At 39.4% G+C, this 12188-nt stretch overlaps 1 protein-coding gene across 1 annotated transcript in view; it reads left to right on the top strand.

The window, feature by feature from the left end:
* The window catches only part of LOC104653785 (microtubule-actin cross-linking factor 1, isoforms 1/2/3/5-like), an 86078-nt gene that overhangs the window by 21901 nt on the left and 51989 nt on the right, over window positions 1-12188 (top strand). The window contains 8 exon segments of the mRNA XM_030940156.1: window positions 1076-1202; window positions 1753-1936; window positions 2339-2508; window positions 6983-7158; window positions 7865-8003; window positions 8689-8882; window positions 9917-10079; window positions 11415-11498. Coding sequence (XP_030796016.1) covers window positions 1076-1202; window positions 1753-1936; window positions 2339-2508; window positions 6983-7158; window positions 7865-8003; window positions 8689-8882; window positions 9917-10079; window positions 11415-11498 — 1237 coding nt within the window.

Genomic DNA, 12188 nt, shown 5'->3' with positions numbered 1-12188 from the left:
TGTTTTTCTCAACTTGAAGAAATTCAAGGTAACATAGTGGGTGTGTAAGAAAGAGTGTGTCTGTGTATTTGTGTATTCGTAAGTCTTCTTGAAATCAAGATTGAATTAGACATGAGATGCTTGGGGAAAAAAAATCTCAAACCCTTCATACTGCAGTTTTCTTTTTTTCTTTCTTGAAATGGAGTTTTGCTCTTGTTGCCCAGGCTGGGGTGTAATGGCACGATCTCAGCTCACTGCAACCTCTACCTCCCAGGTTCAAGCAATTCTCCTGCCTCAGCCTCCCAAGTAGCTGAGATTACAGGCATCTACCACCACACCTGACTAATTTTTGTATTTTTAATACAAAATTGTTGGTCAGGCTGGTGGTCCATGTTGGTCAGGCTGGTCTTGAACTCCCGACCTCAGGTGATCCACCCACCTCAGCCTCCCAAAGTGCTGGGATTACAGGCGTGAGCCATGCAGTTTTCTTTTATATACCAGGTGAATTTCTTAAACTGCTCTTAGCTTCTCAGTATTTTAGCATTTTTATAAATATTTGGAACACAGCAAATCAGTTTGTAAACATTGATATAATCATTTTTCAACAATTCTGGATGGGATGTTGTTTATGCCTTTCCCTAGTATTGTTCTCTCTGGCTTGTAATCATCGTATTATAACCAGGTAACATTTATGAAATTACTAAATATGTGCTAACGTAATATGCATAATGCTATAGCAAAATCCAAGTTGAAGATCCCAATTAATTAATGTAGTTTAGTTTTTTTGTTTTTTTGTTTTTTTTTCAGTGGAGATGAGGTCTCACTATGTCAACCAGGCTGGTCTTGAACTCCTGGGCTCAAGCAGTCCTCCCACCTTGGCCTCCAAAAGTTCTGGGATTACAAGCATGAGCCACCATGCCAGCCTCAATTAATTTAGTTCTAAAAATTCCTGGGATGTTAGTATTTGACTTGTTGCCTTACTCTGCTCAACGTATAAGCTCAGTTCTGCTAAGGCAATCACATTTTTCCTTAGAAGATCTCTAATGTGGAGCTGAAGTCTTACAAAGGTAATAGTCAGGTTTTGTGTTATTTCTAGGGTCAAACAATCTTATCAGAAGGTGATGGCCCTTTGGCACCAGCTACATGTTAACACCAAAAGCCTTATATCTTGGAACTATCTGCGTAAAGACCTTGACCTTATACAGACCTGGAACCTAGAAAAGGTAATTGTGAAAACCTTACCCCAGGCTCACATTCTGTTGGCAAGATTTTTTCAGAAGGATCTTTTTTTCCTTACTGTGAGACTTTTCCCCACCCAAATGGAGTAAAGTGGACTCAGGGATACCATTTTAGAGTTAGAGACCTGAGGTTCTTACAAGTTAGAAGTAGCAATTTGAATGGTAAAGGAAACTCCTAATTAGAATAAGTAACATCTTTGGTCTTCTTGGCAAGGGTAGAAGGTTGCAGGCTTTTTCTCACTCTGTAAGACAAGCATGTCTTTTGCATAAGAATACGTAGTAGGTGAATACTTCTGAACAATTATCAAGAGTTACGTCCAGTGGGGGCACAAAGGGTGCTTCTGGGGTGCTGGTAATGTTCTGCTTCTTAATCTGAATGCTGATTAAATGGAGGAATTCAAATTATAAAAATCCACATGTTTACAATTATGGTTTGTGCACTGTTTTGTATATATGTTACTTCAATAAAATGGAGGAAAAGAGAAAGTGTTATGTTTTTATTCTGTTGCAATTTCTTCTGGCTTTTTCTTTCTAGCTTCGATCCTCAGCACCAGGGGAGTGTCATCAGATTATGAAGAATCTTCAGGCCCACTATGAAGACTTTCTGCAGGATAGTCGTGACTCTGTGCTGTTCTCAGTGGCTGATCGCTTGCGCTTGGAAGAGGAAGTGGAAGCTTGTAAAGCCCACTTCCAGCACCTGATGAAGTCCATGGAGAATGGTGTGTGCACCGGGAAGAGGGAAAGAGAATAGTAGAATGAGAGCCTTTCAAGGGGTTGCTATGAAACCCTTCATATAAATGAGAAAGCATCACTGCTTTCTTCCATTTGAGTTGCTACGAACTTGAGATAGAGAAGAACTTACAGATGAATTCTCAAAATCAGATCATGGAAGAAGAGGTCTGTTGATATTTCGTTTGTTACTGCTAATCAACCTATCACATTGTCTTGTGGCTGTAACATGTTTGGACTCTCAAAGATTAGTATGCAATATGTGAAATTTAGGATCAGGTAGAATCAGGCAGAAGATTCCCTATATAAAGCCTTGCTTTCGTCAGTAGGATATCAGGTCTGCTTATCTCTGATGTCGAACTTACTGGTCTTTTGTGTTTGTTCATTCACAGAGGACAAAGAGGAGACTGTGGCCAAGATGTACATTTCAGAGTTGAAGAACGTCCGGCTACGCCTGGAGGAGTGTGAACAGAGGGTGGTCAAACGAATTCAGTCTCTAGCCGGCTCTAGGACTGACAAAGATGCCCAGCAGGACAGTGCATTAAGGATTGCAGAGCAAGAAGTAAGCCCTAAGAGCAGTGCGGATGCTGGTTGTGTAGTGAATGCTTTCAGAGTTCATTGGATGGCAAGAGTATGGAACCTAAGAAATAAGGCAATAGACTCAAGACAGTCCTTCTCAGGACTTCTTCTTGCAGTCTGTAAATGTCTTTTACCTGTGGAGAAGTGTGATTTCAGCTCCGTGTGTATTGCTGAATGTTGATTAGTTTCCTACAGAGTTGAGAAGGCAAACAGACTAGTAAATTGTTCTAAGCAGTATATTTGGGCTATGTATTTTGAAACTGCTTTCAATTTTGAAATTCTATCCCTTTTGCGCCTGTGTTACTTTCAGTGACTTGGTTACCTTCAGTCATATGACCAGTAAATACAAGGAATGACTCTGATTTGAATGTGGGCTCTGATATATGCTCTGTCTGTGACTTTGAGCAAGTGAACTCTCATCCCTAGTTTACTTTCTTGTAAAATGGAGATGGCAATGCACGATACAGGGTTATTTTGAAAATTAAATGGTATAGTACATACAATGAGCTTCCTGAAAAAGTAAAATACTATGAAAATGTAGGATAGTATTCTTGAAGTAAAAGCAGCAAATATATATTGCTTTATTAAGTCTTCTGAGGCATACAAAGAAAAGTAAGCCAAGGTCCTTGTTTTTTGGCTTATAGTGTAGTGAAAGAAAAATAAAAAGTTAAAATTACGATTAGAGACTTCAGTATAAGATATAAGAGATGTCATGAATATAGTAACTAGTATATTTCCAAGCAAAGATTACTGTAGGAACTTAGAGTGTTTCTAGAACATTTCTAATTAGAATGGTATGAGAGAGCTCTATGAAGGCTATTAAATTTGATCTGGGAGCTTAAAGGAGATGGAAAGGAACGGCCAATGAGGAGGAGTGATGTTTCCAACTTTCTATTTTTTTCCCCCAAACCTGAAGAGAAGGGTGAGAAGGAAGTATAATTTTTACTGGTGGAGAGGGAGGTAATATGAGGCATATTATATGAGCCTGGGAATTCTCATGTGGGAGCTTTTTACTTTTCTATAGGGTGATACAAAATCTATTTGTCCCTGAAAAATAGGACACACTAAGAAATAAAGGTCGACTGGATGCTTTGGGAGGCCAAGGTGGGAGAATCGCTTAAACCCAAGAGTTTGAGGCTTCAGTGAGCTATAACTGCACCACTGCACTCGAGCCTGAGTGAAAGAGTGAGACCCTGTCGCAAGATACATATATACACACATACATCTAAAATACCTCTTTCTTTTTAAAACTTTATTTTGAAATAATTTAAGATATATAGAAAAGTTTTATTCTCTTATACGTCTCACCTAGAGTCCCCAAATGTTAACATTTTTGTACATTTGCTTTATCATTTTATTCTATGTATTATACATAATACTATTCCTTTTTTATCTTGAGAGGAAGTTCCAGACATGAAACTCCTTTATTCCTGAATACTTCAGTGTACATCTTCAAAAAACAAGGACAGCCTCTTACATAACCACGGAGCAATGATAAACATCAGGAAATTAACATTGATACAGGTCGGGCGTGGTGGCTCATGTCTGTAATCCTAGCAGTTTGGGAGGCTGATGTGGGCGGATTGCATGAGACCAGGAGTTGGAGACCAGCCTGGCCAACATGGCAAAACCCCATCTCCACTAAAAATACAAAAAGTAGCCGGGTGTGGTGGCAAGTGCCTGTAATCCCAGCTATTCAAGTGGCTGAGGTATGAGAATCACTTTAACCCAGGAGGTGGCGGTTGCAGTGAGCCAAGATCACACCATTGCCCTCCAACCTGGGCGACAGAGCAAAACTCTGTCTCAAACAAACAAACAAACAAACAAACAAACAAACAAACGTTGATATAATACTGCTATCCAAGCTCACACCCCATTAAAATTTCATCAGTTGACCAAATAATGCCCTTTATATCCTCATACCATCCATCCCTGGCAACCCCAAGAAGGAAGGTCCAGGATTCAGTCCAGGATTACATATTGCATTTGGTTGCTGTGTTTCTTCAGATTTCTTTAACTTGAAACAGTTTCTCAACTTTCCATCATCTTTCATGACCTTAACATTTTTTTTATGAGTGTAGGTCATTTATTTGGTAGAATAAATGTAGAATATTTTGTCCTTCTGTTTGTGGTTATCTGAGGCTTCTTCCTGATTAGCGTTAGGTCTTACAATTTTGGCAGGAATCCTACAGAAGTAATACTGTGTCCTTGGTACATTAGTGTGTCATATAAGGATGCATGTGACGTTACTGGTGATGTTAACTTTGATCTCTGGTTCCTATTTTCCCTTTGTAAGTACTAAGTATCTTATGGGGAGGTACTGGAGACTATGTAAATATCCTATTTTTCATCAAATTTTCACCAACTAGTTTTAACATCCATTGTTAATTCTTGACTGAATCAATTATTAGTATCATAGTTGCCAAAAGCTGCTTTTCTAATTCTGTCATTCCTTCTACATAAAAAACATTTACGTTCTATGGAAAAAGAAAAACCAACCTTCTTTCCTTTTCTGTAGTTTGTCTTCCTTCCTTCCCTCCCTCCCTTTTTTTCTTCCCTCCTTCCCTTGCTTTCTTCTTTCATTATTTATTTATGTCAATATATACTCATGGATTCTTATTTTATTCAGTGGTGTGTAATTTGTTACTGTCATTGTTTTCATTGTTTTGATGCTCAAAATTTCTCAAAGTTAGCCAATGGAAGCCCCTTCAAGCTGGCTTTTTTGTCCTTTTAACATGTACCCATCATTTTTTGAGTTATTTCTTTCTCTTTTTTTAGATAGAGATGAGGTCTCACTATATTACCCAGGCTGGTCTCCAACTCCTGGCTTCCAGCAGTCCTCCTGCCTCAGCCTCCCAGAAGTGCTGGGATTACAGGCATGGGCCACGATGCCCAACAAAGTTCTTTCTTTTTGGCAAAATAAGATCTTCCAGGTTCATCTTGCTTTTTCCAGTCTCAACCCTGGAAATCAGGTTTCTCCAAGGAGTTCTGATTCTTTTGGGCAGAGAATATTATTTAGAAGCTAGGATCTGGGTGCTGAATGTACTCATTGTTGTGGGGCTATTATTGCTTATAGGCCCACTTAGCAGACAGAACTAGAAAACATAGGCTGGGTGTGGTGGCTCACACCAATAATCCCAGCAGTTTGGGAGGCCAAGGCAGGTGGATCACCTGAGGTCAGGAGTTGGAGACCAGCCTGGCCAGCATGGTAAAACCCCCGTCTCTACCAATAATACAAAAATTAGCCGGGCATGGTGGCACGTGCCTATAATCCTAGCTACTTGGGAGGCTGAGGCAGGAGAATCGCTTGTACTCAGGAGATGGAGGTTGCAGTGATCTGAGATCGTGCCATTGCAGTCCAGCCTAGCAACAAGGTGAAACTCTGTCTCAAGAAAAAAAAGAAACATATTTACAAATATATATATGTGTATACACATACATGTACACACATGTGTTACATATACACATGTATGTAAGTTTACAGATATAAATATAGGTCAGTATATTTATTGATCTCTCAATTTCTCTCTCTCTCACACAAACACATACACACACACACGAATTCATATGTATTTGTCTCCATCCAGTTCCCAACCAATAGCACAGGGATTATTCTAGCCTCTTTCCATATTTTTAACCCCCTTCCCCAAGTCTGAAAAACCTGCTTTATGTTATCCACAATATATTTACTTATTGTTCAATCCTAGCATTTACAGATAGTAGTTTCAGCATTGTTAACTCACTGCAATAAACAAACCTACCAAACTAGAGTTTAGCATTTATTTATAGTTCCTTATGTCTTTAACCTAAAGGTATATCTATAGTTCGAATACTATGTTTGGAAATTACTTGCATGTGTTCATACCCCTTATTCCCTTTCAGTGTGATTATGTTATTTATCTGAAACACAGTTAGGCTTATATATTTCTGTTGTGTTCCATTTGAGAGCCACCCTTCAATTTTCCTTATTTATTTCTTTATAAGAATGTAAAACATTAACATGGTTCTAAAAGTCAAATCTATACAAAAAGAAGTGTATTGCCCTCTAGCTAGTCCTTTTATCCCATTTGCCTTCATTTGATCCTTTCAATTCCATTCTTTTAATCTCATTAGTTTCTGGTTATTCTTTCTGTCTGTCCGTTTGCATAAACATATACACATATATTTTCTCATTTTCTGTTCTTTTATATACAAAATATAACATACTATACTCTGTTGACTTTGCTTCTTCTACTTAAAAATATATGCTAAAACCACTTAATTCCCAGAAATCTTTCTCATTTCATTTACAGCTGAATAATTCCCCATCATATGGCTGTTTCATAGTTTATTCAACCAGCCTCCTGTATATGGGCATTTAGGTGGTTTCCAATATTTAGCTATTACAAATAAGGACTTCTTTCTACCTTTTTTGTTCAGTTTTGTCTCCCTCTTTATGTGTGTCTTGTTCCTGGCAGCACACCCAGGAGGATTTACAGCAACTGAGGTCAGAGTTGGATGCAGTTTCTATGAAATGTGACAGCTTTCTCCAGTCTCCATCTAGTTCAAGTGTCCCAACTCTGCACTCAGAACTGAATCTTCTGGTGGAGAAGATGGACCATGTCTATGGTCTCTCTACTGTATATCTGAATAAGTGAGTGAGCTGAGGTTTTGGGTCCAAGGGCAATATTTTTCATTGGGATAAGAAAGAGAAAGGCTTAGAGTGTTTCATGAATAATAGAGAGAGATTATAGATCCTGAAGAGCATGTACTGATAATGAGAGGTCTTGGCTTTAGTTCCTGGTAACATTAAGTAGGTTCATTTGGACTGCAGTGTAGAAGTGCCAGTGATACGGATGGGGAATTAATTTGCAGTGTTAGGACTATGATTTACCTCACTTCTGTTTGATTAAATATTTCTGAAAATAATACTTAATGGCATGAAGAGAAAGGAAGAGAAACTAAAGAATAAAAAGAAAAGTTTTTAGTTGAACTAGGTATTAGACTTTGAAGGTCTTCCCTTTTCCCACCCATCTCTACCCATGACCTTGAAGAGTAGCACATCTTAAACTTTATAGTGTAAAATGGGTTTCTGGCTTCATGCCTTTCCTCCATGAGTCCACCACATGTATACATGTTCCAGTGCCACTTAGAACTTTATTAACTTTATTTTGAATTGGCTTAAATTGGCAGCATAAAAACCATGTTTACTTGTTTTCAGAAAACCCTGTCAATATTTAAAAATGGTGGCATTGATTTTGGTCATTTTGTTTTATGAACCTCTCTATAGCACTCCAGGGATATAACCCTGGCTCCTAAAATTCATGCGTTAATGAGGGAATGTGTATTTGTCCCCATAGGTTAAAGACAGTTGATGTTATAGTACGTAGCATACAGGATGCCGAACTCTTGGTCAAAGGTTATGAGATTAAGCTGAGTCAAGAAGAAGCAGTACTGGCAGATCTCTCAGCTCTGGAGGCCCATCGGTCGACATTACGGGTGAGTTGCTCTGAGTTTCTTAGGAGGCCGACTTAACATATTCATCACTTTGGGTTAGCAGAGAAATGCAGTTTTCGATGGCATGACACTGATTTAAATTAGCATTTGAATAAGGCAGAATGCCATATTAAACATATTTTAATATGTTTTCGAAGAAGAAGGGACTGAGAAGTATGTCTAGCTAGAAAGGCAAGAGAAAGGACTATGTTTTTCTATTTATTTTTTCCCTTTTCACCTTAATAAAATCATGGCTTAATTGGATACAGTCAGTGGTTGTGCCGTAAGTTTATAAATCACTTAGCTGTTATCTAATTTGATTCTCACAAGTCACTCTGTGAGGTGGACAGAAGAGATTTTTATTTCCATTTACAGGTGAGAAAACCAAAACTTAGTCTGGCTAAATGACTTATCTTGGTTTCATATGTTATAAGTGGGGAAGCCAGGTTTCAAACACAAGTACTATGCACATTTCTCCATAGAGTACTGCCTGTCCTTGACATCCCAGTGTGTATCAGGAAAGCAGAGACCATGACATGTGGAGGCAGTCCTGCCACAAACATTCCAGGGCACCATCACAGATACCATGTGGAATTAGCTGTAGACCGTGTCCTTGTTTCCTACCTTAGACTGACTCCTTTTTAGCATGGAAAGTACATAGCCTGTTTCTGTACTTATGTTTCCATAGCACTGGTTTAGTGATGTGAAGGACAAGAATTCAGTGTTTTCAGTCCTGGATGAGGAAATTGCCAAGGCCAAGGCAGTGGCAGAGCAGATGAGTCGTCTGACGCCAGAGCGAAACCTGGATTTGGAGCGCTATCAGGAAAAGGGCTCCCAGCTGCAGGAGCGTTGGCACCGAGTCTTTGCCCAACTCGAGATTCAGTGAGTGGTGGCCCCACCTTTTTCTCCTATCAGAGTTCAGGGACTAGGTCTTAAACAAAAACAGAGTTATATCTGTACGTTTATATTTAAAGGTAGAAATGTATACGGAGAGGTGGAAATTTAAAAACCACATAAATTCTGGACAAGGTAAGTGACAGAAAGGTGAGACCCGCAATCCCAAAGCAGATGTAATGCCTCTCCTGTGTCCCAGGTCTTTTCTAGTTAAGACGTTGATGTCAGTGGCTTCCTGGAATGTAGACTTGAAAGGTCACTTCTCAAGGACAAAAACCTATACTCTAGTTCTTGTTTTATCAGCTTTGTATCCAAATATGAGCCATTTTTTCATGATGGGGCTTTACAGAATTTCTTGCTTTCATCTCATTTGCTAATTCAGTAATTTTTCATCTCTGTTGCTAGAGGTCCTGCTTCTAATGACAGATATAAATAGGAAGGATAGAAACTGTACCTTTTGGAGGCTAAGCTGGTTAGGGAAATTTGTAGGGAGAGGAGCTTAACAGCTCATGTAAGTTTTCATTCTAATTGGAGTACTATCACAAAGCTGGTTAGACCAAGAGAAGTCTAACCAGGAAGTAACAGGAAATAATGACTGTTTTTCAATTCTCTCCCCTCTCTGCCCTGAGAAATTATAGTGATTCATAAATCATAGCTGTGCTATACTGACAGATACTCTCATCAGGGAATAGAACTGTACAGCCAATACTGACTTATTGGTCACCCCGGTAATTCTTGGCAACGTAGGTGAAAAGCTTGACAAGGATTATTGTGGGATGCTAGACTACAAGGCAGCATCCACGGCTAGCAGGTCACAACTGGTTTCTACTCACTTTTTCGACCATAGTGTGCTGATACATGCATAGGTCTCACTCAGCCTTACATCGCTGTTCCCCATAGATAAAGATGGATCATTTGTGGTCAAGCCCAACTGGACACATGGGTTAAAGAGGGAATTACCTCATTTACTTTAATGTATTTGTACCAAGGTATCTGATAGCAGTTTCCCTTTGTTCTTCTAGCCAATCTGAACTAGAAAGTATCCAGGAAGTTCTGGGAGATTACCGAGCCTGCCATGGAACTCTCATCAAGTGGATTGAGGAAACCACTGCCCAGCAGGAAATGATGAAGCCAGGCCAGGCAGAGGATAGCAGAGTGCTTTCGGAGCAGCTCAGTCAGCAGACAGTGAGTGTGGTATTAGCTCTGGAGGGAAGAGTTAGAAATTTAAATTTTCTTTATCATAAAAGAAAATGATGTACTAGCAATTAAAGCTTCCTCCAAATGGAAGATATTCCAAGTTCCCTTTTCTTAGCGTGGTTTGAACAGGATGGTCCCAAGATACTGGCTTTGCATTTAGACTAGAGAACCTGTAAGGTACCTTCAGTTCTGAGTTTCTGTAACTGTATTGAAACCACTAGATGGACAGATTAAAATTGTCTTTATTTTGTTTCTTTAGATTACATTTTATTTTACTAGGATTAGATACGGGGTTTTGAAAACCAAGGGAAAATTCTAAGTAGATGAAAATGATTCTTTTTTTTTTTTTTTGAAAATGATTCATTTTAAGCATTTTTGTTGTTGGCGTTTTGTTTTGATTTGTTTAGCATTATGGTTAAGAGTATGAGGCCAGGCGCGGTGGCTCATATCTGTAATCCCAGCACTTTGGGAGGCCGAGGCGGGTGGATCACGGGGTCAGGAGATAGAGACCATCCTGACTAACATGGTGAAACCCCGTTTCTACTAAAAATACAAAAAATTAGCTGGGCGTGGTCCTGTAGTCCCAGCTACTCGGGAGACTGAGGCAGGAGAATGGTGTGAACCCAGGAGGCAGAGCTTGCAGTGAGCTGAGATCACTCCACTGCACTCCAGCCTGGGCAACAGAGTGAGTCTCCATCTCAAAAAAAAAAAAAAGTATGAGATCTGGAGTTGTATTGCCTGGATTCCAATCCTGGCTCACTTATCTGCTATAAGCCTTTGAAGAAGTTATTTAGCCTCGCAGTGTTCTACTTCCTTATCAATAAAATGGACATAGTTTGTTATTTATTTAACCTTATGAGATTATTGTTGCTAGGATTAACTGAAGTGATACGTATAAAATACTTAGAATAGTAGTTCGCAAAGTGTGGACCCCAGATTAGCAGCATCCATATCATCTGGGGACATGTTAGGAATGCAGGTTCTTGGATCCAGCACAGTGGCTCCTGCCTGTAATTGCAGCACTGTGGGAGGCTGAGGCAGGGGGATCACTTGAGGATAGGAGTTTGAGACCAGCCTGGTTAAGCAAGCGAGAACTTGTCTCTACAAAAGATTAAAAAGACAAAAAAGTACAAATTTTGTGAACCCAAACCCACTGAACCAGAAACTCTGGAGGTGAGGCCCCACAGTATGTGTTTTAACCACCCTTTCCAGCAATTCTGATGTAGCTAAGGTTTGAAAACTACTGCCTTAGAACATAGTAAATATTCAGCTGTTTTAATGGTGGTAATGGCAATGATAATGTTGTGATATTTTGCTTCCTAGGCTCTCTTTGCAGAAATTGGGAGAAATCAGACAAAACTGGATCAATGTCAAAAGTTTTCCCAGCAGTACTCTACTATTGTAAAGGTAACTTTACCACATCTCAAAAAGAACATGAATCATCACCAGCTCAGGAAAAACTACATCTTCACTGTAGGTTCTATTTCTGGACAAATTAAGCAGAGTTCTTATGCTAGAAGCTGGCCTGATCCTTCAGTTAAGCAGATGTATATTTCCTGCAACCCCATGTTTGGGGTTGCTTGAAGAAGTAGTAGATGTTGGCTGTGATTTGAGGAATCTCCATTTGCACGATGTAGGCCTTTTAAACTTAACATGGCAAAAACAGAATGTTTGAGTTTTCTTCTTAAATATGCTTCTTACTTGTCTTTCCTATCTCGGAAATAGTATTGCCATTTTTTTGTAGTTGCTGAGGCAAAAAACCCAGGAGTCATCCTAAACTCTTCTCTTTGCCTTCAGCTTTATATTCTCCGTTGGCTGTGTCTTCAGGCATGTCCCAAATCTGACTACCTGTCATTATCTCCCCCTATATTTCCCTAGTTCACATTCCAGTGAACAATCTTCTACTGAAGACTACTACAGTACCCTCTGAGCTGGTCTCTTGCTTCTGCTGTGGCCCCCACAGGCTGTTTTCCCACACAGTAGCCAAAATCGCCTTTTTAGAACATATTGCATGTCACTGAATCTTAGACTCCATTGATTACAAGCTACACCATAATTTTCTGCATGCCAAAAAGAGGAAAGAAGAAGAAACTCTGC

The sequence above is a fragment of the Rhinopithecus roxellana genome, chromosome 11 (assembly GCF_007565055.1).
Source record: "Rhinopithecus roxellana isolate Shanxi Qingling chromosome 11, ASM756505v1, whole genome shotgun sequence".
Lineage (NCBI taxonomy): Eukaryota > Metazoa > Chordata > Mammalia > Primates > Cercopithecidae > Rhinopithecus > Rhinopithecus roxellana.
This window is presented reverse-complemented; position numbering and strand designations above follow the sequence as displayed.